Source organism: Hirundo rustica, chromosome 11 (assembly GCF_015227805.2).
Source record: "Hirundo rustica isolate bHirRus1 chromosome 11, bHirRus1.pri.v3, whole genome shotgun sequence".
NCBI classification, from domain to species: domain Eukaryota; kingdom Metazoa; phylum Chordata; class Aves; order Passeriformes; family Hirundinidae; genus Hirundo; species Hirundo rustica.
The window spans coordinates 19,949,419-19,975,325 of record NC_053460.1 but is presented as its reverse complement, the minus strand read 5'-3'; the positions used below and the strand labels follow the sequence as shown (position 1 = coordinate 19,975,325).

Here is a 25,907-nt window from a genome sequence, read left to right as displayed (position 1 = left end):
AGTTAATAAAGTGGAATGACAAATGTCAAGAGCAGCTCTTGGAGCATTAGTTACTTCTGGGCATCCACTGCACACAGCAATTAAACAAAAAGAAATGTAAGCTATTAGAGCTTGGATGAGAATGACTTAAAGCTACAGCCTTATGAGCATGTCTGCATACCAGTGAGTGGAAAAGTGTATGTCCAGAGATCTCAGCAGGAATAAAGGGACCCCGGTAATGTGATTCCTTAATAAACAACAATATTTTAATGGACCACCACCGCCACCATTTCAAAGCTGAATAATAAAACAGTTGTTACTTAAATAAGGTAAATATGGCCTTAGTTGAGAAATAAAGAGAGAATGGAGCAAATGGCCTTTTTTTTTTTTTTTTCTTAAATTCTTGTTGCAGGCTTAGTGGAGAAATTAAAGTATTAAACTGGATAACCAAAACCACTTCCTACTTTTATTAAATCCATTCAAATTGACAAGGTTAAACATGCTTTCTAAAACTCTTTTTTCCAAATTTGACAGACAGAGAAAAATGTATTATGGTAGAGACAGAGCAGTTCAGGTGTGCACCTCTAAGAAGGTCTCTGGATTGGAGATCAAGTATATCTGTACTACTGTAAGTTGCCATTGTATGACCAGACCAGGTTTATGGTACACAACGGGCCAGGGCAGCAGCTGGACAACAGGATCCCCTTCCTTTTCTGAGCAGGTGAAGGTAAAGCAAAGCAAATCTGGTTATTCCACCACGGTGCCTGTACCCAGGGCTCTTGGGAAACAGATGGTTCATTTTTCAGTAGCAGTGAAAAATCAATCCCAGTTGAGAGCCCAGAGGGAGCTGGTGGTATCCCAGGAAGCTCCCTGCAGACACAGGATTTCACAGCACTTTCAGCCTTCTCTAGCACGTGGTGGGTCAGAGCTGATGGGAGCACTGCTTCCCCCAGAGGAGCAGCCAGTGAACCCGCCCAGCTGGGTGGCCAGCCCCGGGCCGGACACAGTTGTTGTGCTCTTGCTGTGCATGATTGTAATTTCTTATCTACCCTCCTAATTCTCTTATTAGGAACCTACCTCGTGCCATATTCATATCCATCCCATTGGTGACATTTGTGTATACGTTCACCAACATTGCATATTTCACTGCCATGTCACCCCAAGAGCTCTTGTCCTCCAACGCTGTGGCGGTAGTAAGTAAACCATTCCCTGGATGTATAAAATACACTTTGATTTCGGTGCTGTGCTTTGCAGTGTATTTCAGTTTCTCTGCCTTCTGTTGCTTTAGACATTTGGTGAAAAGTTACTGGGCTATTTTTCCTGGGTTATGCCAGTCTCAGTGGCCCTATCTACATTTGGAGGAATAAATGGATACCTTTTTACCTCATCAAGGTTAGATGGAGTACAATTTTATGAACATTATCTAATTTGGGGAGGGGCTGTTTTAATTGCGTTTGCTAGAGAAATGCTAGCTAGATATTTTGGATGTTGTAGAGCCTGAGTTTGCTGTTGGGTATGCCGATACAATCAGTTATGAATTATTCTGTTTCCAATCAGCAAATTTAATATTGAATCATGAAATCTCTTGCAAATTAATCCTCGTGAGTTATTGAAAGTGTCTGCAGATGTGGAATAAATCACAGTAAGAGCCAAACACAGCTTTAGCATGGAACCAAAGAAATTTTTTATCAACAAAGTTCTGGTGGCTCACAGCTAAACTGTGCTTTGCTCAAAGAGGAGTTTTAGGGCCTGGTGCTGTACTCAGTTCCAGGCATTTTCATGCCTGTGCTGGAAAATCGCCTTTCAAGCAATATGCTTTGCACGCTTACTGCTGATAGTTGGGCCAGAATCTGTAAAGTCTGTGAGGTTGTAATCAATAAAGTCCGTTCATAATAACTGACCTGTCTGAGTTTAATTTAGAAGTTATAAAGTTTTTTGAGGACACAGCTGAAGTACCTCGGGGAAGTTATTTATCCCAGCCCTTTCATGGGTATGATGAAATGCAACACATCGGGGTGCATATGTAACACGCCGTACACTTAGAAGTGAAATGCTGAGGCATGTTAAACCTCATCCAAACCCCTTCTGACACTGTAAATACCCACACAACCTTCAGAGTATTCATCCCTCACTGGGTAAAGAGACAATGCTGGCCAGCAAAGAGTCCTCAGAGGTATTTGAGCATCTCAGAGCAGGTCTTTCCCCGGGTGACAGTAGCTGTTAAAGGCCTTGTGCACCGGAGAGTTTAGTTTAAATACCTTGCCCCAGGGGACACGGTCTCTAGTTGTCTCTGCAGTTGCAGCCACGGTTCCCTTCCATGAGAAGACCGAAGCAGGAGGTTGAGATAAGAGGTGTTACATGACTAGGGACTGGAGAGGCTGTTGCACACCCAGTGGATTCATCATTACTCTTCTCATTTCCAGGTTATGTTTCTCCGGTGCTCGAGAAGGCCATTTGCCAAGTTTGCTGGCCATGATCCACGTCGAGCACTGCACACCCATCCCTGCCCTTCTCGTCTGTGTAAGTTACTGTCCCTGCTCTGTCACCACATAACCTTCTTTTAGAAACACTGAACCACTGAGAGATGGGCTGGAAAAACCTTTGAGGTGGTTTTACCCCAGAGGAGGAGCAGTGGGTCACCCTGGATTGCAGCTGGTAGCTGAGCAGCTCCAGCTGCCCCAGAGAGAAGCGGCCTTCAGCCCCAGAAATAATTCCTCCTCCTCCCAATCCCCTTGACACCTGAAGGCTTTCTCCCATAACCTGAGTTGCAGTGTAAGCTCATAAACTCTTGTCCTGCAGCAGGAGACAGGGACTGTCTTCTGAAACAGAGATTCTTCATTTAAGGAAAGACGAGTTCCTTAGACCAATTTTGCCCGCTTCCCACAAGCGTTTGGAAATCTTCGTGGTCACTGCTAATCCCACTCAGGCAAGTCTGCCTTAGGTCCTGCCACCAAAGCCAGAGGCAAGGTGGGTCCCAGGGAAAGTGCTCTTAAAATTACTTTTAACATCTTGTGAGGGGTAGTCAGGCAGTTCTCTGAGGACCATAGGTATTTCTTTCCACAGGCCAAAAAATTAAGTAGGGACGTGATTACAGTGGTCTTGAGTAATGCATCTGCTGAATGGTACATCAGAGGTTGCCTGCAAAGATCAGACACGCACAGGGCAGCTGTGAGGAGTGGCGGGGGCTGGTCCAGGTACTGGTGTGCTCCCATGGGAAAAAGATTCCCCTCGCTTTTTACACAGTATAAATTTCCACAACACTAAAGACTTAGGGAAGTCACTATTTGAAACAAAGAGCTTCATACACTTTTACCAATAGTGAAACTAGAATGTGTGATGGGGTTTACAGTGGCATAGAAGATGATAAAGAGGAAAGTGATTCACACTGCTGTTGTCCATGGCCACAGGGCCCAAGCAAAGGAATTCCCCAAAGGGCATTTGCTTGAAATCTTGGCTGCATCAATGGCTGCCAACTGCAGATTTGCCACTGATATCAAAATCACGAGGGTTTGACCCCAGATGCACTAGAAAGATGCATGTTTACATGTCTCCTGGCTTTAACAGCAATTCTGGCAGAATGCACCCATACAAAATTTCACCAAATAAGCCTCCTGCTCCTTCCACTTTTATGACAAAATATGCATCTTACTGAGGTTTTACAGCATTCCTGGGGCTTAGTGCCCCATCACAAACATCTGGTGTATTACCCATTAAAGTTTTGGGGTAAAGTGCCCTGGGCAGCCATCGTGGGATCCTGTGTTCTACAGGGGCCCATAGGCAGAACTCCTTTGTCCTTTAAATACATCAGCTGAAACACACGCTGAGTGAGTCTCAGAGGCTGTGTCTCTGTGGAACGGCCCCAACAAGAGCAAGCTGCCTGCCCATGCCTGACCCATGCCACACCATCCCCCCAAATCACAGTGCAAATCAGAACAAGCATGGCATATTCATTAATTCATCATTTGGAGGTGTTTTAACGCAGCTCAGTGCACGTCAAATGCTTCTAGGAAATATTAATTTCTTAAGAAATAGAAAGATAATAATAGTATAGTGTAGGCTGCTACAACAGCAAACGGGGCCACACTTTAGACAAACCAAATTAATTTATCAGGTTCCTTTACTCTTCCATTGAATCACACCTAGCTCTCTGCATGGAGAGAAGTTTGTTTGTACATGATGAATGGCTATTTCAACACTACCAGTAGGATCGTTATTTTTACTCATTCACTATTTTACTCCCAAAAAACAATGGCCAAGGTAAATGAAAAATTTAGACCGCAGTTTTTTGCAAGATGGTGGGGAGTATCTGGCCCCCCTGCCAGCCATGTGGCTCTGGCCAGGCCATCTGGAGGGCAGCACTCCTCCTCAGCCACGAGCCGCTGGGGGTGACACCCGCACCGTGAGCCCATCTGACACATCAGTGTCACCCACGCACGGAACCTTGCCGCTCCAAGGGATGCCTTGGGAAAGCTAACCTGGAACAGAGAGTGGACAGAGCTAAGAGAATAAAGTAGATATTTATTAAAAGGCCTTTAAGGGCACACATTGGGCAGAACAAGAGCCCGGCCAGGGCTACACCCAAGATGGACCCAAAATAGTCACAAAAAGGTCTCACATTTTTATAAGTTTTGGTCCATTTGCATATTGAGTTTAATTTTCCAATCACAGCTTCAGATTATGAAGTCACATCCATCTTGTTTTCTCTCTTCAGCCCACCCTTATTTATGCTTTTGGGTCTGAAAACTTGTACCCGTTGTCCTTGGTCTTCAGCAGGAAAAGGATTTGTTTTTTCTGCCTGCTCTGTGAAGAGAGCTTACTAGCACTTAATATGAGGCTCAGAACTGCACCCCTAGGCAGCAGAGAATCGGGAAAACATGAAAACTAAAACTTAAGGCGTCACTTCCCCCCTTTATGACAGGACCTTTTCCTTGTCGAGTCTCTATTCTAAATATCTACTAATAATAGGTATTCAATAACAAATAAGTATCTAACAATAGTAAACAACTAACAAACATCTAACAACAGATAAATATCTAATAATAAACAAGTATCTAACACTAGATAAATATCTAGTCACTGCAAAACCCTCAGTGGCAGGAGTGATTTGTAAACACATATGGTACAGTTCACAGTTTAGGGGAGAGCAGTGACCATGTTATAGAACAACGATACAAGATGGTTCCAAATTTAAATCCGTTTTGTGGTGAGCCAGTTCAAGGTGTTGAAAGCCCCCTGCGAAGCCTGCAAGGCTTTGAATAGGGGAACAGAGGGACCAACAGGGTGTTTGGTTGTGGTGGTGCTTAATTCCTGGTGCTGGAGGCACAGGAACCTTCCCTCCTGGGAGGAATTTACCATCGAAACAGCTAATTAAGAAAAAAGGGATACAAGCACAAAGAGAGCCTGGATCAACACAAACCAAAATCTTGAGCACTCTCTGGAGGGATTTGGATATTTAGCTTCCCCCAGGCTCTGGGCTCCAGCAGGCAGTGCCCACTGGACAGGTGTTTTGTGCAGGTGAGTGCTCGGCCCCCGTGATACCAGAGTGGGGTGGGGGCTCAAGGAGCAGTGCCCTGGCCCCCAAATCAGCTCTCCTGGGTCTACAGTATTGATGCCTTTTTGTTGGTCCTAAATCCACAAGCTAGGCACAGTTAGGTGATAAGAAGGTGTTACCTTTAAAAGGATCCTTAGGTGCACAACTCGCTAGGTGGAAAGCGATGAAGACGCACATGTAACATAAAGTGCATACAATTTTTCTATGTTTAGCAAATTATATAATTGACAAGAATCCCCAGTTAGAGGAATAAATTCCCCCTCAGCTCAACCCTTTCTGAATCCTCCCCCACCCAACTTAGATAGGAACTAAGCTTTGTTAATGGAAATGTGTCTTGGAGAGCTAGTTTCAACCTTGGCTTCACAGATAACCTAAACTTGGGCCCCCAGCTTGGAGCCACTGGGGAATTTATTTTGTCTTTCTGTTTAACAGAGTAGGTAAAAAACTGGCTACAGTGGGTACAAATGTACAGGTACAGAATATAGGGAGTACATAAAAGCAAAAAAAAGATGAAAATCAATTCAGTGTCAGTATAAAGCAGACAGATTTCAAAATAGCAAGCAAAACCATGGAAATTTCCACCATCCATCTGCCAGTCTCCAAACATCAGTAATGCTAAAAGATTGATGATGCTGATCAGCTGTGAAATGAGCCAGCAGGAGAAAGGGCAAACCTCTAACTCTTTATAATACACAGAGCACCTGCAACAACACAGTGCCTGAAACATGTTAAGTCTAGGAAACCCTTTCACCTGGAGTCCTAACCATAAGGTTCAATAGCTTTTAAAACACTTAACAGAAAAAGGTGGAGTGGGGGTTTTGCCAACCTTCCTAGCCCTGTTTGCCTCATCATGGGCAGCAGAGACACCTATGCCAGCATCCCAGGGTGTTTATAAACAGACCCTCTAGTCTCTGGCCCCAAATCACCCTAAATACCCATTTAGCCCCAGCCCTGGCGGCACAGCTCAGGGATAAGGAACAGAGCCACAGGAGGCAGCACATGCCCAGCAGGTGCTATAAACAAAAGGATTTTTGATGGGATTTTTGCTTGGTTTTGTTGTTTTTAAGCTACATTTTCTAATAATGGCTGAAGAAGGCTGTGCTCCTCTCTTTGCAGTGTTTGGCCACACTTATCATCATGCTTGTTGGAGACACATACACGCTAATCAACTACGTGTCATTTATTAACTACCTCTGCTATGGAGTGACAATTATAGGCCTGATTGTTTTACGCTGGAAGAAACCCAAAATCTTCAGACCTATCAAGGTGACACTGTTAAAGCTAAATTTCTTGGTTGCAACAGTGATGCAAAGGGTGGAATGAGAACACCTCCCAAACCATGTCCCAAAGTGCCAGTAGTGTAAAAGGAGGACGCACAGGCAGATCTCTTGTGAGCTTGTTGGGATGGGCAGAGAGGACAATAGCGGTACAGGGAAGGGGGACACGACCTAGGGAGGCTGAAGCCTGCAGCCCACCACAACCAGTCAGCCACTGCTGTTGCTCTGCACAGTCGGGCTCTGCTCTGCTCTCTCCTGGTAGGTGAACCTCCTCATCCCCATCACTTACCTGGCGTTTTGGGCATTTCTGCTGATCTTCAGCTTATACTCTGAGCCGATCGTCTGTGGGGTTGGACTAATTATCATTTTTACTGGAGTGCCAGTGTTCTTCCTTGGAGTCTACTGGAGAAATAAACCAAAGTGTGTAAATAGGCTAATAGGTAAGCCAGCACTGTGTGCCTCCCTGCCCTCCCTGCTTAAACTCTGACAACACTGGCACCAAAAACAGCCAGGAAACTGCCTACCCGAGGCTGGCCACCACTTCAGCCATGGGCAGCCCCTGGGCACAAGGTGGCCAGGCAGTGCTTTTCTTTGGGCAGATGTTTTGCTCACTCCTGGATACATTTGCCTCCTCTCACGCCTCTGTGCCCATCCACTTGGCTCGCTCACAGCAGCCTGTCCTGTGGCAAATACACCAGGGTATCACTTCACTCACATAGAGATTAAATGAGCAATCACAACAGGACTGAGGAGTTTGTCTGACCTTTGCCCACTTCCACTGTGCCACCACCACTGTGTACCAAGCCCTGTGTGACATAATGAACTATCTCATGCTCAAAAGCTTCTTATTAAGCCTTACATTATCCCTCATATAAAATTAAAACTGCAAATAGTCTTTTATGTTTTGGTTGTATTTGATTTTTAATCACTTTGCTCCAAGGTGAGGACTTTCGAACAAGCACACTTTAGCCCTCTGCTCTCACTGGAGGGTTTCCCTCAGCTGCAGTTTGCTCTGCTGCCAGCAGTTCCCCAAGACCAGTGGACACTGCAGCCAGGCTGACACAGTACCAAGAGGGCTGGCAGCCATCCCATCCCATCCCATCCCATCCCAATCCCAATCCCAATCCCAATCCCAATCCCAATCCCAATTCCATCCCAATTCCATCCCAATTCCATCCCATCCCAATCCCATCCCAATCCAGCCAATCCCATCCCAATCCATCCCAATCCCATCCCATCCCAATCCCAATCCCATCCCATCCCAATCCCATCCCAATCCCATCCCAATCCCAATCCCATCCCATCCCAATCCCATCCCAATCCCATCCCATCCCATCCCATCCCATCCCATCCCATCCCATCCATCCCATCCCATCCCAATCCCATCCCATCCCAATCTCATCCCCATCCCAATCCCATCCCACCCCTATCAGCCTGCATTGGGCAGCACTGGCAGCTCTGTGAGAGGCTGGGGAAAGGTTTCCCTAAATCTCTCCCATCTTAATTTGCCCCTGCTTCACAAGCACTGCTCACTGAGCTGGAGTGAGAAGGGTTGGAGGGGGCGGTCAGTGGGGCAGCAGGGCTCAGCAGCCCCCTGCCCACGTGGCATTCATTGCTCCAGCATCACGTACTTGTTTAGAAGAACTCAGCAGCCCCATTAACCGTGCATTAACCTCTGTCATTTGCTCCTTGCAGAGTCCATGACATGCTGGGGGCAGAAGCTGTGTTTTGTGGTGTACCCTCAGTGTGGAAGTGCCGAGGAGGAGGCCTCCTCAGCCCACTCCTGGTGGCTGGCGAACGAGACAGCAGTGAGGAAATAACAGCGTGGCCTTTCCGGCTGAAGTAGCTTCTTGTTTACATGCTGATTTTTGAAAAAAGTTTTTCTGGAAAAAAAATAAATTGTTTTAGAGCACCAATAGTGAAGCCCATTAAGTGAGCTACATCCTTTATGGCCTCTGAAGCTTTTAGTTATTCCTTAAGGAAAAAAAAAAAATTAAAAATAATAAAATGTAAAATAAGGTGCTGGTCTGTTGAGGTTTTTTCCTGGCAACGTTCTCGCTCAGCACAGGGGAAAGCAGCAGACACAGCTCTGGAATACTGATTTTAGGCACCATGAGGGTCCACCAGAGACATACAAATTTAGGCATTTTGAAACTAGGGCAGTTGCCAACACAAATTCAAAGTACAGAAATCAAGAGAAAGCAAGACCTCTTGCTGTCCCGGGGGTGGGGGGGCAAATGCCCACGTAACACGAGGCGTGGAAGTTACAATCCCAAGGATCATCCCTTCACACACCTGGAGGAGCACAGCATCTCCAGTGCAGCTGCGGCAGGGTGACTGCGCTGAGCACAGCTACAACACCAGCAATCATCTGCACCATTCTGGCATCGTTTTGTGACACAGAAAAAAGATACAGAAATCGTGATCTAAATCCCAAGTATCTCACTTTTGGAGTGATTTAAATCCCAAGTATCTCAGTTTTGAAGCACTGTTGTAAAGGTGGCAGGGGGTTCCTGCATCCCTCATGGGATGGGGCTCACAGCACCACCCGGGAACTCCAGCATGATGCTCAGCATGATCCAGCTTCCAGCTCGGGAGGATGGAGACATGGAGAGGTTTGCAGTGGGCTCAGCAGTGGAACTCAAAGGAAACACAGGAGAGGACCCTGATGTTCCTCCTGTCTATTGACCTGTCAGGTAGTGTGACATTGCTTTAGAGAGCAATTCCCTATTTCAGCTGCGCTCAACCGAGCAACAAGCCTAAATCACTCACACATCAGGTGCTCCCTAGAAAGTGGTTTGCATATTTTATTTGTGCCATACACTAGGAAAAAAATCTCATTCATGCACTTAATGAATATATTGAGATTTGCTGCTGTACCAATATTGCCACTTTCACACCAGGGAATTTTCTGAAGATGCAAAGTATGAGAACAGCTCTGAGCTACTATTCTTTGGCAGTATTTGAAAACAAAAACTATCACATTCAGTAGCCTTGGCAACAGCCATCTGAATGTAATTTTAAAAGTATCTTCCCATGGCCCTGGCACAAAAAATATGGATTCATTACCTCTTAGTTAATTATTCAGCAATACTTTTGTAGTTAATAATATCGATATCTATATCTTAAAATTCTATTAATCTCTCTCCAAACTTTCAGATGGTAGACACTAAAAAGAAACACAGCTTACATTCTTCTCTTTGCATAAAGCTGTTTACCTTAAGAGATTAAAATATATATTTAGCTAGAAAAAAAGGTGTGTTTTTTTTGCATATATATGCACACGTGTAAAGGAAGATTCCACATTTAAAATAATATAGTTTGCTAACAGAAATCAAAAATATTTAGCTTGCTTTTAAAAAAAGTTCAGAGCAGACCTCCCTGTGGCTAAGCAGCATCTGAACTTTTAACTAATGTCAGAGGCTCTCACGACTAAGTCTCCTTTTCCATAGCTCAAAATCCACTTTCTGAGGTATAATTTCTAACAGATTAATTTCAATAACTTTACTAGCTAGTAAGAAAACTAAATACATTACAGCATCAGAAATACTGATTGCTTTCAGAACTGCTGAGTTTTGGCGTGGGATCATTTTTGCTTAAACAATTAACATATGGAAATGAGCCAGCAAGGAAAGTTTGCAGCTCTTGAGACAAGTCTGTATGGTAATGAGAAAGGTAATAGTAATAGCAATAGCAATAGTAGTAATGCTGCAATAGCTACCAAGGCTTTTCCTGGCAGTTGTATAAGGAAATCAAAAGCAAAATTAAAGAACAAATTCCTCATAATTGGTAACTGAACTTGGCTCAAGTTTTCCTTGATTATACCAATATGCTTGTCCTAGGTTACAATGTCAGATGTGCCCAAAGTATGTATTCTATCACCATCTACGTGAGCTGTTGAAACTAGGTTGGGCAGTGTTTCCCTTGCCCCCTCCCTCCAGACTATCTTCTGTTAATGGCCCATCAATGCCGTCCTGCATGACTCATAGATAACTCCCTCCAGGAGCTACCTCTGTTTAATGGGCAATCAAGGATCCATTGCAAGATGATAAAATGATATCAGCCCATTGTGAGATGCTCCGCCCAGGGGGAGGAGCCAAGCATTCCCACCTGGATATAATCTGGGATTTGGGACAGCACAGGCAGCCTTACCCACTGGATTCCCAGAGGACAAGAGCTACTAGACCTTTCTGCAAGAACACTGCTTCAACAAGACCACTTCATCTGGACTGCTACCACCACGGTTTCAGGTTGTATTCTGCCTCTGTCAGTGATCTTTTGTACTATTGCATGTGTTATATTTTACTTTGTGGTGGTTTTTTTTTGTTTTGTTTTTGTTTTTTTTGTTGTGTTTTTTTTTTTTTTTTTTTTTTTTCCTCTCCCATTAAATTGTTTTTTCTGACTTGGAGTCTCTCGCTGGTTTTGCCTTCAAGCCAGCACAATGCTTTAAAAGTAAAAACATTTGGACTTAAATCAGAAGGCTTAATTTAGAACAGGATGATTTACTAGACCTCATCTTTGAATTACAAACCAATAACCAAAAACTGTTTCACGATGTTTCATTTTTAGGAACAGCTTCATCTCTGCTCCCAGTACCACATACATTAAAGGCTTTGCAAAGGTTAGTGCTTAACATGTAGAATTTCTAACCATAGAAATAAATGTACAAAATTAGAAATATAAATTCATGTGCATATGAAAAATGAGAATGATTGAGTGTGCTGCTAAATTTATATGAAATTTAGCAGCACACTCAATCCATATAAGAGAGATTGTTCCTAAAGACAAAGCAACTAGCCCCAAAGGAGACATAATTACTAGTATTTTAAAGCCCACTGAACAAAAAAACTCTTGAAACAGCTGACACTATCAGCATGTTGAGATTACTGATACTTGATACAAAAAGGCAAGATGTTTCCAACAGAAAGGATTTTGAATAAACCTTGAATAGCAATGCAATACTATATAAACCTAAATACTATGTGCTATTATATTTATGTACCATAAAATATTAGAGGCTGTAATGCAGAAAAATACTCTGTGGAGCATCACCTGTCAGCCTATGGAAAAGTCCATAAAAATGTATTGGATTATTCTTACCTGATTTATCACAGGATTGAAAAAAGCAGCAACATATAAGTCAGCAATGCACTACACGCTTTGCAAGATAGAAGTGGAGAAGATAAAATTCCAGGAGTTGAGTGGGCACTGTTGGGAAGCACAGAGAGGACGCAGAGGTACTTCTGCTTGTCTGGCCACCCTCAAGCATTTTCAAAAACTTGATAAGGGAATTGATTATTTTCCATTCACATTAGTACATAAACCAAAGGAGTTCGATCTCAGAAGGATCAAAGGATGAGACTCACAAAATATTCAGAGTTGGAAGGGACCCACAAGCAACATCAAATCCAGCTCTTAAGAAATTGGCCCATATGGATATTGACCTTGGGTTCAGCACCATGCTGTTTCAGGTCAGAGCCTCTCTCCAGCTCAAGGACAGATGAGTTCCTGCATATCTACTAATACATTCAACTTGGAAGCATCTTTACAAAACATGTATCCAAAAATATGCAGACAAGATTTCATCAGCCACGCTCCATCGGTTCTGAAAGCACAAGCCCTGATGCAGCCATCAACCAACCTCAGGACAGGGGCTGGTGGCCCAGGGGAGCAGCATCTCTGCCTGCAGAGGTGCTGTGGTGGGCTGGGGAGCTGTCCTAGGGTGACTTTATGATGCTTGTATCCCCAAACATCTCTTTGTGCTGTATATTGAGTCCTGTGCCTTTCAGGCTGGTTCTAAGAGCAAGGAGAAGCACGGAGTTTGTTTTGAGAAAACTGCCTGACTCCTCCACATTCTGCTCCAGACCCGGTGTTCGGCGGAGGCTTGGAGAGACTGCAGGACAGAGATTTTTTTGCTTTTAGTTAGTTTCAGCTAGCTAGGGCAGAGAAGTTCCCTAGACTGGTTTTTTTTTTTCCTTTTTCTTGGAACTGTTTAAACCTGCTCTGGACTGAAAACCCAGGGGAGCACTGGGGGCTGCACCTGCAGCCCACCGGGGCCTGGACCTCGGCATTTTCCAGCAGCGCCGGAGGGACTGGGACTGAGGAGAGACTGAGAGAGAGACGAGCTACACCCACGGCAAGAACCTTCTCAATTTGCCATCTCACTTCAGAGGGAGAGGTTTTATTGTTTCCTGTTATTCATTCTTTATACTTGTATGCACTTTGTTAAATAAAATAGTTTTTTCCACTTTTCTCCAAATAAGTTTTTTACCGGACTGGTTGGAGGGAGGGGCCATTTGGGTTTACTTCCTGGAGGGATCCCATTCAGGGGTTTTCTCCCAAATTTGTCCCTAAACCAGGACAGAGCCACTGCCACGGCCCAGCTCCAGACAAGCTAATGCTGCAAGAGAAATGTGCAGAAGAGCTGAAGTTAAACAAAATTCATCTTCAAAGGTAAGACAACAAATGAACAACCAACCAGCCTCCAACACACATGCTGTCCCACACTTCATATTCGGATGCCTTTGTCAAGGTATTTCTCACATTTCACTAACTGTTAAACCCTGGAAAAAATCATTTAGCTTCCAGCACCTTTGTACCAACAACCAAATCAGAAATTGATAGCAGTTCCTGCTAGCAGGAATTTCCTCCAGAAATCACTAACAATTCACCTGCTGAGGAGTTCTATGAGAGATACTGAAAGAAAAAATGAAGGGTAAACTTTGCTTAGAATTTGTCTTTTCCTAAACTTTAGAGTTCAGAGCTATGTCCTGTCTCTACCTCCAGCTGTGAATAAAGGCGAACAGAACTCTGCTTTGTAAACCTTCTTTTCTTGGTCCTTGACTCCCTCACTAGTGCTCTTTCTTCAATGAGAAACTTCTGCCTTTGGAAAATGAAAATCAAAAAAAAAGGATTATAAAGTAAGAAGATGCTGAGGCACCAAAACCAAATTTGTCCTAAAGTCTTCCAGTAAGACACAGTGGTAGAAGGGAGGCAGATCCAGAAGGTGTCATAAAGCAGGGAACACACAGAATGAAAGGCAATAAAATGTAAACCTCCACCACTCACCTCAGCCTTGGTAACCGTTTAATCCCCGCAGCCAAGAACACAAGAGCCAGAATCTGAAGAGGAAGGAACAGTTCACTGGTGTTTGCTAGGGTGACGGACTGACAAAGGACAGGACACGAGGTGTGCTGCCTGCAGGGTTCAGGTTCAGACTGCTATTTGTACTGGATTTTAAATACTGGCACTTGCCTGAGAGATTAAAACGCAACTTCCAGCCAAGTCCAAAAATCTTAAATAAGCAAAAGCAGTTTTTCCTTTCAGAGAAAGATTTGATTAAAAAGTACTCAATTCCCTTCAGGCTTCTCAAGTTTGGTTTGTTGTAAGATATATCTACTGTACAGCACAGGCTGCCAAAAGACCCACAAACACTCAGGTATCACTACTCCATTTCCATTTCATGGGTTATTCTCATTTCAGCCTGTCTTGGTTTGAAAAGACTGGTGTCTGCTAAGGAGAGGCAGGCCTCTCCAGGAAATGAGGAATTCGAATCCTTCCCTCCGTGTTATTATAATTTGGAAGATTAAAAAAAAAACTTTTCAGTCAGAGCTATGGGGAAAAGGAATAACAGTCCTTTACTAGTAAATATAACAGGACAGACAAAAACCAACAGCAATTATAACAATCGTAGAACAGAACCAAGAACCCCGAGGGCGAACAGTGGAAGCTCCGGCGCTGATGGCTGGAAGCCGGGCGCGGTGGACTGTCCTCCGCAGGCAGGGGGTGTCCTCGGCAGGCAGAGGTGGCAGTGCCGGAGAAGCTGCCGCGGCGGGACTCGGGCTCACCCAAAATCCAGCAGGACAGCGAAGAAACTCCGAATTCCTGGGTGCTCCAACAGATGATAGAATTCCCAGGGCCAGACTTCTCCGTCACCTGTGGACTCCAGCAGCCAGCAGTGGGCCCAATCAGTGCTCCCCCGGAAAACGAGAGCCGCAACACCCCCACCCTCAGCTCTCTCCGGGAGCTTTTCTCCGTCCCCCAAACTAAGTTATCAGCTTCTTTTGTCCAGGTTAAGCACTCAGCATTTAGTCTCCTAGCAACTTGGGAGGGGGAAAAATTCTACAGGAAACTTAACCCTCAACATTATCCACCCCGAATTTTTTTCCCACACCAACATATTATATTGAATTTAAACCTTTAAATAATATACATATATATACATGTGAATATAAATACAGACACAGTCACAGTGTTCATCGAAAAACAAGGTCCCCTTGAGGTATGCAGCGGGTCCCTCCATCCTTTTGCATCACCCACCATGTGCAGCCAGGTCCCTGACAAAAAACAACCCCAGGAGCGGGATTGTCTTTGCTGGAGGCAGAATTAATCCAAACAGTTTTTCCGAGCATTCCTCTCATGTGTACTACTGGAACTTTATCTCCATCTCTTGTTCCCAGGGGCTCAGATTGGGCGGGGCCAGCTCAGTTGGTAGAACCTCGAGTGTTCACTAACCAGGTGGCCTTTGCTAAATTATTCTCCCAGTTCTTGAAAGTCCCCGCACCCAGTGCCTTCGAAGTGGTTTTAAGCAGGCCATTGCATCGTTCAACTTTTCCAGCTGCTGGCGCATGATAAGGAATGTGGTACACCCACTCAATGCCATGTTCTCTAGCCCAGGTGTTTATAAGGCTGTTCTTGAAATGAGTCCCGTTGTCAGACTCAATTCTCTCAGGGGTGCCATGTCTCCACAGGATTTGCTTTTCAAGGCCTAGGATGGTGTTCCGGGCAGTAGCATGGGGCACAGGGTAGGTCTCCAGCCATCCAGTGGTGGCTTCAACCTTGGTCAGCACATAGCGCTTGCCTTGGCGGGTTTGGGGAAGGGTGATGTAGTCAATCTGCCAGGCTTCCCCGTACTTATACTTGGACCATCGCCCGCCATACCACAGGGGCTTCACCCTCTTGGCCTGCTTGATGGCAGCACACGTCTCACAGTCATGGATAACCTGAGAAATACTGTCCATGGTTAGATCCACCCCTCGGTCTCGTGCCCACTTATAGGTGGCATCTCTACCCTGGTGACCTGAGGCATCATGGGCCCATTGAGCTAGGAACAACTCTCCCTTGTGTTGTCAATCTAAGTCTATCTTTGACACCTCTATCTTTGCAGCTTGATCTACCTGCTCATTGTTCCGGTGCTCCTCATTAGCCCCACTCTTGGGGACATGGGCATCTACGTGGCGGACTTTTACAGGTAGCTTCTCTACCCGAGTGGCAATGTCCTTCCACTCATCTGCAGCCCAGATTGGCTTTCCCCTACGCTGCCAACTGGCCTTTTTCCACCTGTCCAGCCAACCCCACAGAACATTGGCCACCATCCACGAATCAGTGTAGAGGTAGAGCTTTGGCCACTTCTCTCTTTCAGCAGTGTCCAGGGCCAGTTGAACAGCTTTGAGTTCAGCAAGTTGGCTTGACCCACCTGCTCCTTCAGTGGCTTGTGCAACCTGTCGTGTCGGGCTCCGTACAGCTGCTTTCCACTTCCGGTTCATCCCTACGATGCGGCAGGAACCGTCAGTGAAAAGAGCATAGCGTGTTTCTTCTGCTGGCAGTTGGTTGTATGGTGGAGCTTCTTCAGCACGTGTCACTTGTTCCTGCTCCTCTTCATCTGTGAGACCAAAGTTCTCACCCTCCGGCCAGTTTGTAATTATCTCCAAAATCCCAGGGCGATTTGGGTTTCCAATGCGGGCGCGCTGAGTGATGAGGGCAATCCATTTGCTCCACGTGGCGTCGGTGGCATGATGAGTGGAGGGAACTTTTCCTTTAAACATCCACCCCAGCACCGGTAGTCGGGTTGCCAGGAGGAGTTGTGCTTCTGTGCCAATCACCTCTGAGGCAGCTTGAACTCCTTCATAGGTGGCCAAGATTTCCTTCTCTGTTGGAGTGTAGTTGGCTTCGGATCCTCTGTAGCTTCAGCTCCAGAATCCCAGTGGTCAGCCCCGAGTCTCCCCAGGCACCTTCTGCCAAAGGCTCCAGGACAGGCCATTGTTCCCGGCTGCTGAGTAGAGCACGTTCTTCACATCTGGTCCCGTCCTGACTGGGCCAAGGGCTACCGCATGAGCGATCTCCTGCTTGATCTGTGCAAAGGCTTGTTGCTGTTCAGGGCCCCAGTGGAAATCGTTCTTCTTGCGTGTGACCAGGTAGAGAGGGCTCACAATCTGACTGTACTCAGAAATGTGCATTCTCCAAAAGCCTATGGCACCTAGGAAAGCTTGTGTCTCCTTGTTGGTTGGTGGGGACATTGCGGTGATCTTATTGATGACCTCAGTGGGAATCTGCCGCCGTCCATCTTGCCACTTTACTCCCAGGAACTGGATCTCTCGGGCAGGTCCCTTGACCTTGCTCTGCTTGATGGCAAAACCAGCTTTCAGGAGAATTTGGATGATCTTCTCTCCTTTCTCAAACACTTCCATTGCTGTGTTCCCCCACACAATGATGTCATCGATATACTGTAGGTGCTCCGGAGCCTCACCCTTTTCCAGTGCAGCCTGGATCAGTCCATGGCAGATGGTGGGGCTGTGTTTCCACCCCTGGGGCAGTCGGTTCCAGGTGTACTGCACTCCCCTCCAGGTGAAAGCAAACTGAGGCCTGCATTCTTCAGCCAGAGGAATGGAGAAAAAGGCATTAGCAATGTCAATTGTGGCATACCATTTTGCTGCCTTGGACTCCAGCTCGTACTGGAGTTCCAGCATGTCCGGCACAGCAGCGCTCAATGGTGGAGTCACTTCATTCAAGGCACGATAGTCCACAGTCAATCTCCATTCTCCGTCAGGCTTGCGCACAGGCCAGATGGGGCTGTTGAAGGGTGAGTGGGTTTTGCTGACCACCCCTTGGCTCTCCAGCTCACGGATCATCTTGTGGATGGGGATCACGGCATCTCGATTTGTCCGATACTGTCGGCGGTGCACCGTCGAGGTGGCAACTGGAACTTGTTGCTCTTCTACCTTCAGGAGTCCTACTGCAGATGGGTTCTCCGACAGTCCAGGCAAGCTATTCAATTTCTTAATGCCCTCTGCCTCCACAGCTGCTATTCCAAAAGCCCACCTGAGTCCTTTAGAGTCTTTGTAATAACCATTCCGGAGGAAGTCTATGCCCAAAATACACGGGGCCCCTGGGCCAGTCACAATTGGATGTTTCTGCCACTCCTTCCCAGTCAGGCTCACCTCGGCTTCCAACAGAGCCAATTCCTGTGATCCCCCCGTCACCCCAGCAATGGAAATAGGTTCTGTCCCCACATATTCCGATGGTATCAGGGTACACTGAGAACCAGTATCAACTAAAGCTTCATATTTCTGTGGCTCTGATGTGCCAGGCCATCGGATCCACACCGTCCAATAGACCCGGTTTTCCCGTGCCTCTCCCTGGCTAGAGCTAAGGCCCTGCTAGCACTGGTTATTATTCCCCTCCTGGGCATACATGGTAGAGGTTCCTTCACAGGGATCTGACATATCATCCTCACTTCTATAATACCTGACAGCTTGGTCATGGGATGTCGAGGCTACCTTCATCTTAGTGGAACCCCCTCGGTTAGTGTTTCTCTCCTTGAGCTCACGCACCCGTGCTGCCAGGGCAGAAGTGGGTTTCCCATCCCACCTTCCCATGTCTTCCCCATGGTCACTCAGAAAGAACCATAGGTCAGCTCGTGGGGTGTACCCTCTCTCTCTAGCTGGGGGCTGTTGAGCTCCGACTCTGGGGCCTGTAACTCGCACAGGTGCCACACGGGAACTGTTCCTCCTTATCTCCTCCCTCATCTCCATCATCTCCTCTCTGAGTTCCTTAGCCAGGGTAGAGACCTGAGCCTGCATTGGGCCACTGATTATACTCTCATAATTTCTGAGCTTGTTGGCTACAGAACCCACTGTCTCTCGGTTGTTGTTAGGATGAATTGTTGCAATGTATGTGGCGTATAGAGATGGTCCTAGAGTTGCCAGATTCCACAGCATTTGCCCTGTGCACCTGACTTTGTCGGGGTCATTATCATGCTGTCCACCCCTCTCAAAGAGTACCTCCAATACTGCCACTTCTCTCAGCTGTTGGATCCCTTCCTCAAGGGTCTTCCAGCGCATTCTATGATGGTGCTCCTGCATTCTGTCTCTGTGGACAAACCTCTCCCTTACACTCATTAAAAGCCGCTCCCAAAGGGAAAGGGGCCCTGGCTCCCTTACGAATACCTGATTCACACCTGAGTCCTGGGTCAAGGGTCCCAAATTCCTTGCCTCACTACTATCTAGTTGCACGCCTGTACCTATAAGGTCCCAGACCCGAAGTAACCAGGCTGTATAAGCCTCACGTCCCCGCCGTGCAAGATCTTTTTGCAGATTACACAGACTTTCATATGTCAGGGACTCAGTGATGATCTCAACCTCTGACTCCTCCCCGGGTTGTGAGGGCCCTCCTTTCTTATCCTTGTTGCCTGGGTGCTCTGATTTCACCTTATACTTCTTTTTTTCCACAGGGGCCACTGCTGCTGTCTGTGGCTGCTCCTGTGGTTCAGCTGGAAGCTGGACGGTTGTAACGTCTGTGGGTTCTGCTGCTGCACCATCAGACTCTCCTTTGTCGGGGCAGGGGGAGGGTTTCCCAGCAGCTGGGGCTAATGAGGCTACTACAGGGGAAAGGTACTCCCTCAGCATCTCGCCTATCTCCTTCACCAAATCTGGGTGGTTTATTCCTGAGGCAGGCTGTGGGACAGTGTCAGGCTGTGGGGCAGGGTCAGGCTGTGGGACGGGCTCAGGCTGTGGGGCAGGGTCAGGCTGTGGGGCAGGGTCAGGCTGTGGGATGGGGTCAGGCTGTGGGACGGGGTCAGGCTGTGGGGCAGCATCCTTATTCTCAGGGGTAGGTATCAGGGTGGTTATCCAGGTCAGTCTCCCCTTATCTCTAAATGCTAAACAGAACAGGCATACCAGCAACACCAGCCACTGTATGATGTCATTAACATTCAGAGATTTGAACCCTTCAAAGACTGGTGGGGTAGGGCCAAAGAGCTGGGTGAAGGGTTGTGAAAAAATTTCCCCCGGTGTCATTTCTTCACAGTAGGTACCGTTGTTAAAGTAACTCCAGAAACACACAGTTAGTGTATGATAGCCCTGAATCCATGTGCCTGCCTTCCAGAGGAAATTAAAAATCCACAATTTCCTCACTTCGTTAACCCATATAGCAAAATGGATGACAGCCACAGTAACCTTAGTTACAGGGCCCATGTTTAGAAAAGGGCCTGCAAATGGGAGGAATACGGCCACACCCACATGCCACCCGAACCAGGTTAAGCCAGACCACATGATATCCAGTACACAACAATGCAGGCACTTAAGAACTGTTATTCCTTTTTCTCTCAATGCCCCACGATTTGGGCGCCAAATTCTGTCTTGGTTTTGAAAAGACAGGTGTCTGCTAAAGAGAGGCAGGCCTCTCCAGGAAATGAGGAATTCGAATCCTTCCCTCCGTGTTATTATAATTTGGAAGATTAAAAAAAAAACTTTTCAGTCAGAGCTATGGGGAAAAGGAATAACAGTCCTTTACTAGTAAATATAACAGGACAGACAAAAAACCAACAGCAATTATAACAATAGTAGAACAGAACCAAGAACCCCGAGGGCAAACGGTGGAGGCTCCGGCGCTGATGGCTGGAAGCCGGGCGCGGTGGACTGTCCTCGGCAGGCACGGGGTGTCCTCGGCAGGCAGAGGTGGCAGTGCCGGAGAAGCCGCAGCGGCGGGACTCGGGCTGACCCAAAATCCTGCAGGGCAGCGAAGAAAACTCCGAATTCCTGGGTGCTCCAACAGATGATAGAATTCCCAGGGCCAGACTTCTCCGTCACCCGTGGACTCCAGGCAGCCAGCAGCGGCCCGATCGGTGCTCCCCCGGAAAACGAGAGCTGCAACACCCCCACCCTCAGCTCTCTCCCCCAAACTAAGTTATCAGCTTCTTTTGTCCAGGTTAAGCACTCAGCATTTAGTCTCCTAGCAACTTGGGAGGGGGAAAAATTCTACAGGAAACTTAACCCTCAACACAGCCTCACATCAGGGTATGATGGTATGGTTTGAAATGTGAATGCTTCTGCCACTGTAGCTGAATGGCATGGCACAGCCAAGCCTTTCTGCTAGGCTAGAAGGCATTATCCCTCTGCATCAAGCTGGGTCCCTTCATCCTGCATGGCTGCAGATAAATCTGGGATCACCATAAAGTCTCTCTAGTTCTCTTCAATACAGATAAAGATTTCCAAGTCTGCAGAACACAGTCAATACAAAATAACTCAGCCTTCACCTTCTTCTGAAAAAGAGCAGGACAGATCCAGCAGTAACTCAAAGAGATGGGGAAGGAGAAGCCTCAGTGAAACAAGCACTGGCTTCAGAAATCAGAGAGGCTGTACTTCAGAAATTATTTTTTTTAACCACCCTAACAGTCATACACTTCAGTGCTGCCTTTTTTTTTTTTTTTTTAAGTTTGGATATATGCATACATGTTAAAGGCAACTGTATACAGCAGTGAATTTCCTAGTACAAAGGCTTCACAAGTATTATTTTAAAAGTGAAATCCCTTTGACCAGCTTAGGTTCCAGAAAGAGCAGATGATTAAAAAGACCCCCAGAGATACAAAACCAAACCAAAATATACCCTCTCCCCCACAAATTCATGTCAACCCATGGAGTCAGGGGTTGACATGTAAGAGTCTGAGTCAAACTAAGACCATAGGAGTACAGTTTAGGAATCCTCAAGCTTAGGTGCTAAGAGTGACAGTCAGAAACCCACAGGCTCTGGGCACATGAAATTTTATTAAAAATTAAGCGGTCCAAAGCAAGGCAAAGTACGATGGTGCCCAGCATCTTTCTTGCTTAGTATCGTGCTCAGTAAAGGAAGCAGCAGTAGACACTGGTAAACATGATGCCACACCTGTATCGCAGACCTGCACACACGCTATGGTAAAATGTTGTAACTTAATTAATATATACAACACAAATTAAAAACAAACAAACAAAAAACCAAAACCCAAACCAAAAAGCAGAGAACAGAAATAGAGAACAAGTACATTTAAGGGATGTTGCAGAGTGATAGACAAACTATAAGGTACCAGAATTTCTAACAGAAATACTCCCTGCTTTAATAGCAGTAGAGAAAATATTAAGGGAATCACTTTTCCCCTTTATGCTAACCACTAGCTTGTGTTCTTTCTAAACCAGTAGGTATTCTTCTCTAGTCAGAGGGTTTTTTTGGAAGTTTTTTTTTTTTAGGCTTGCTTGGACAGCGGAATTTCGTATCTTGAAAAACCAAAACCAAACAAAGAACTTAAACACTTCATTTCCTGTCTAAAAAATATTTAAAGAGTGCAGAAAAACTTTACTAAAGTAACAATTTTTTTAACAACTTTACTAGCTGATTAATTCAAGGTTGTATAGTCTTTAAAAGTGTTGTATTTTCACTTTCTTTCTTTTTTCTAATTTTAATAAGTTGTGAATACAAGAAGGCAGTTTATATGAATCAGAACTGAGGTGCCTTCAAGGATGGTTGATTCCCTGTTGTCTTGGTTTGGAAGACAGGTATCTGCTAGGGAGGGGCAGGACCTCTCTAAGAATGGGGAATTCCAATCCCCTCCCTCTGAGTTATTATAATTTAGAAAATTAAAGGAGTTTTTTCAGGCAGAGGTATGGGGAAAAGAATAACAGTTCTTTACTAGTAAGTATAACAAGGCAAACAAACAACAACTACAGCATTAGTAATAAACAGAACCAGGAACCTCGAGGGGCTTTGTCTCCCAAAGCCCAGGGCAGTCTGATCCCTTGGGACCCCGAGAGCACCGAGCTGGAAGGGTGGAAGCTCCGGGGCTGGTGCTGCAAAGGCAGGATGTCCTGGCAGGCAGGGCAGATGTCCCAGGCAGGCAGGGGGTGTCCCGGCAAAGGGGGCAGTGCTGAAGAAACTGCGACTCCTGGGCAGGGCTGGCCCAGCTCCAGCAGGGCAGGAGAAGGAGCTCAGAATTCCTGGGCACACCAGCAGATAGATGATGGGAGATCTCCCAGGTCCGGACTTTCTGTCGACAGTGGACTCCTCCCGCAGCCAGCAGCAGCCTGGCCATCCTCTCTGATGCTGAGAGCAAACAGAACCCCCAGCTCCCCCAGCCCTGTCCTTTTCCTGCCCCAAAACTCTGTGATCTTCCCCCTCCTGATGTCTTTTGTATTGGTCAAACACCATCTAAGCACCAGCACTCTGCCTCTTAGCAACTTATGGGGAAAAATTCTTTAAGGCAAAAAGGAACAAACCTAATCCCCAACACCTGTTTAACACTTACAAGAGATGCAGGAGGGTAGACACACACTAAGGCTGACTTTGTGATTTATGCAGGTATTGACATTCCAGGGCACTGCAATGCACCTCTCATTGTGCTCACAGTGCAAAACCAGAGATTTCTTCTGTAAAATTAAGTGAATTTGTGGCTCTTGCCTTCTAAGGGGTGAGCTAGGAGAGAAAACTGCCCTGCTGAAGTCAGTGTTACAAAGAGCGCCAAGTTTGTATTTCTCATTGATGCAAAGCTGCACAGACCAGTCATAAGGGTTATGAAGACTTCTGTATGCTTCAACATCAGATTTTCATTAACGTGGACATTTTTTAAGTTTCTAAAAGTAAAACCTTCTCAGTGAAATTTTCACTAAGTAACCAAATGAATCAGTACACAAAATATGTGTGATACACATAAGAAATAATGTGAAGTTACACATCTTAAAACAGTGTTAGCTGTTCAGGGCTGTTCCCAAAATATAGCAGTACTCCAAAGTGCGTATTTCAACTTTATGAGCCTTATGACGGTGATGGTTTAAAGCATGGCATGATCAGCATTATTTTATTATAGAAATATTTTTCTGTAACAGAAATAAATACACATGTATTTCTAAGGTCCTTCATATCCACACAATATAAACCTTTAATCTGTCTCCTAACTATACTTACCTACTTTACACATACAAGTCTATGGATTCAAAATTACTTTTAGACAAAAAAAAAAAAAAAACAAAAAAAAAAACCCCAAAGAAAACCCAAAAAACCCACTAAAACCTGTAGCCTTTGAGGGAAACAACCACTCTGGCAGTGCAATGATTACAGCCTTGCAAAGGTGGAATGTACCCAAAATGTTTACAAATGCTAGGAAAGCAAGATCTCTTTCAAAACTACATTTTCTTTCATGAAATGAGTCCTGATCACAGAAGAACCTGGAAAAAATTACTGAGCCGTATTTATTTAATGCAACTACAACTCTTGTTATGCATTTTGCCACAAGCCCTTCCTGGTATTAATGCCCTTAAGAACTTGAATCTTCTAACTCTGGAATACACACTACCAAACCAATTTGCAATAGAGGAGGGAAAAAAAATCATTTTTGTTTAATTTTTCCATTTTACATTTAGATAGGCCTAAGTCCCATTCCCTTGTTTTTTTCAAGGCACTCCCACAAAGGGAGTCCTAGTGAAAGATCCAGGGCAAAATACAGCCCATTTAAAGGAAAAAAAAAAATCTTTGAAACTTTGATATAAACTTAACTGTTTCACTGCAGAAGTTTGTTTGCCTTTACAGCCAGGAAAAGTCCTGTGAGCAGCAGAACTCAGGCCCACAGATGCCACAGACTCCAACTTCACAACTTCAGCTAGTAACTCTGGACAACTTGAATTCCTACAACAACAAAAAGGTTTTGGAGCACTTGGATGTTTACAGAGCTGTAGCAACTTCCTTTCAACTCCTTTATAAAGCATTTTTGTTTGTCACTGTGTCACGGGGGAATTGAAGCAGAGCTCTCGTTAGGTAGGGATAGTCCAGCCACCAGCCCAGCCATCCCAACAGGAACAAGCTATCACACTGCAGAGTTCTGTCATTCTGCAGGGACTCCTCATTAAGCAATGCCACCTTCTTACAGGTAAATAACTTGCTTACTTTTAATTACACTCCAAAAAACCAAAAAGGCACCAGTTTACATGTAACTGTGTACACTCTACACAGTGTCAGCTTTAAAATGGCACGGCAATGATGTATTTCAGTTCTTCAAAGAAAAAAAAAAAAAAAACAAATAAAAATAAAAAAGCAAATTAACATTCTCTAAAAATAAAAGATAAATAAAATCACTGGCTTATACATCTGCACTTACGTAGTGCAGATTTAAAAGCAAATTTGTGAGACAGATTTTATTTCAAAATAAAACAAGTCTGATCCTGACCAAGTGCTCAGTGCTTCCCAGTGCAGCCCCAAGGAGCTGTAAAGTCTCAGTGTCCTTCAGGCACACTCAAAGTGACATCAGCATAGAGTCCCTGGAAACACAAGGGAGGAGAGGACAAAGGGCAAAGAAGGAGGAAACAATTCTGCAACACTCACAACGTAACTATGAAGAAAATGCAACACATGACAAGGCAAAAAAGAAATATTGCTGCAACTAAGAGTCAATGCACTCCACTTATACTGGGCACTGCTAAACTCTCATTACAAAGCTTCAGTAGCCAAGATACTTGCTTTCATTCTGGGTATTCCATACAGGAACTTTGGATTTAGCGGACCTTGTGCTTCAAGGTACATATGGCCATCAAAACAGTTTTGAAGGGAGCAGAAGTAAGCGGTTCCTATAAAAGAGGAAGCTACAAGGGATTTTAATTCCTCCTAAGTATGCTTAATTAAAATTATTAAATTTCAATTAAATTATTATGCCTAAAAACACAACCACGTTATTTGTAGCTTAGAACTCAGAGTTACAATGACTGGTGTTTGCCCCAGGTTCCAAGAGAGTTCTCTAGTTCAGTAAGACCACTGAAGGGCAAAGAAACATTGAATGCAGAGTGACTAAAAGTACAAAAAAATACCAGAGAACGGAGATATCTCCAAACTGTAGTGACACATTTCTGTTTTCCTAGCCCCTACCATCACACACTGGCCTTCCTCTGCCCCATTGCAGCTGCAGGAATAGCAAGGGCGACAAACTTGTCCCATTTAGTCTTGTACTGCACCCACTGTGGGATTAAAGCACATTCATCTTAAAAGAGAAAGTTGGGAGCACAGATATACCACCTATCATCAAAGCGCATTGCCAC

The 25,907-nt window shown here is 45.3% G+C and overlaps 1 protein-coding gene across 6 annotated transcripts in view; it reads left to right on the top strand.

Annotated features, from left to right (window-relative positions):
- The window catches only part of SLC7A10 (solute carrier family 7 member 10), a 40,828-nt gene extending 32,084 nt beyond the window's left edge, over window positions 1-8,744 (top strand). Inside the window, exons 6-11 of one of the 6 annotated variants that reach the window (XM_040075451.2) lie at window positions 1,049-1,172; window positions 1,268-1,371; window positions 2,403-2,499; window positions 6,647-6,796; window positions 7,070-7,247; window positions 8,503-8,744. In XM_040075451.2, the coding sequence (XP_039931385.1) occupies window positions 1,049-1,172; window positions 1,268-1,371; window positions 2,403-2,499; window positions 6,647-6,796; window positions 7,070-7,247; window positions 8,503-8,627 (778 nt within the window). In that variant the 3' untranslated portion in view covers window positions 8,628-8,744. The remainder of the gene's footprint in view (window positions 1-1,048; window positions 1,173-1,267; window positions 1,372-2,402; window positions 2,500-6,646; window positions 6,797-7,069; window positions 7,248-8,502) is intronic. The other 5 variants (XM_040075452.2, XM_040075454.1, XM_040075453.2 and 2 more) reach the window with 5 other exon arrangements.
- The last annotated feature ends 17,163 nt before the right edge of the window (window positions 8,745-25,907 follow it).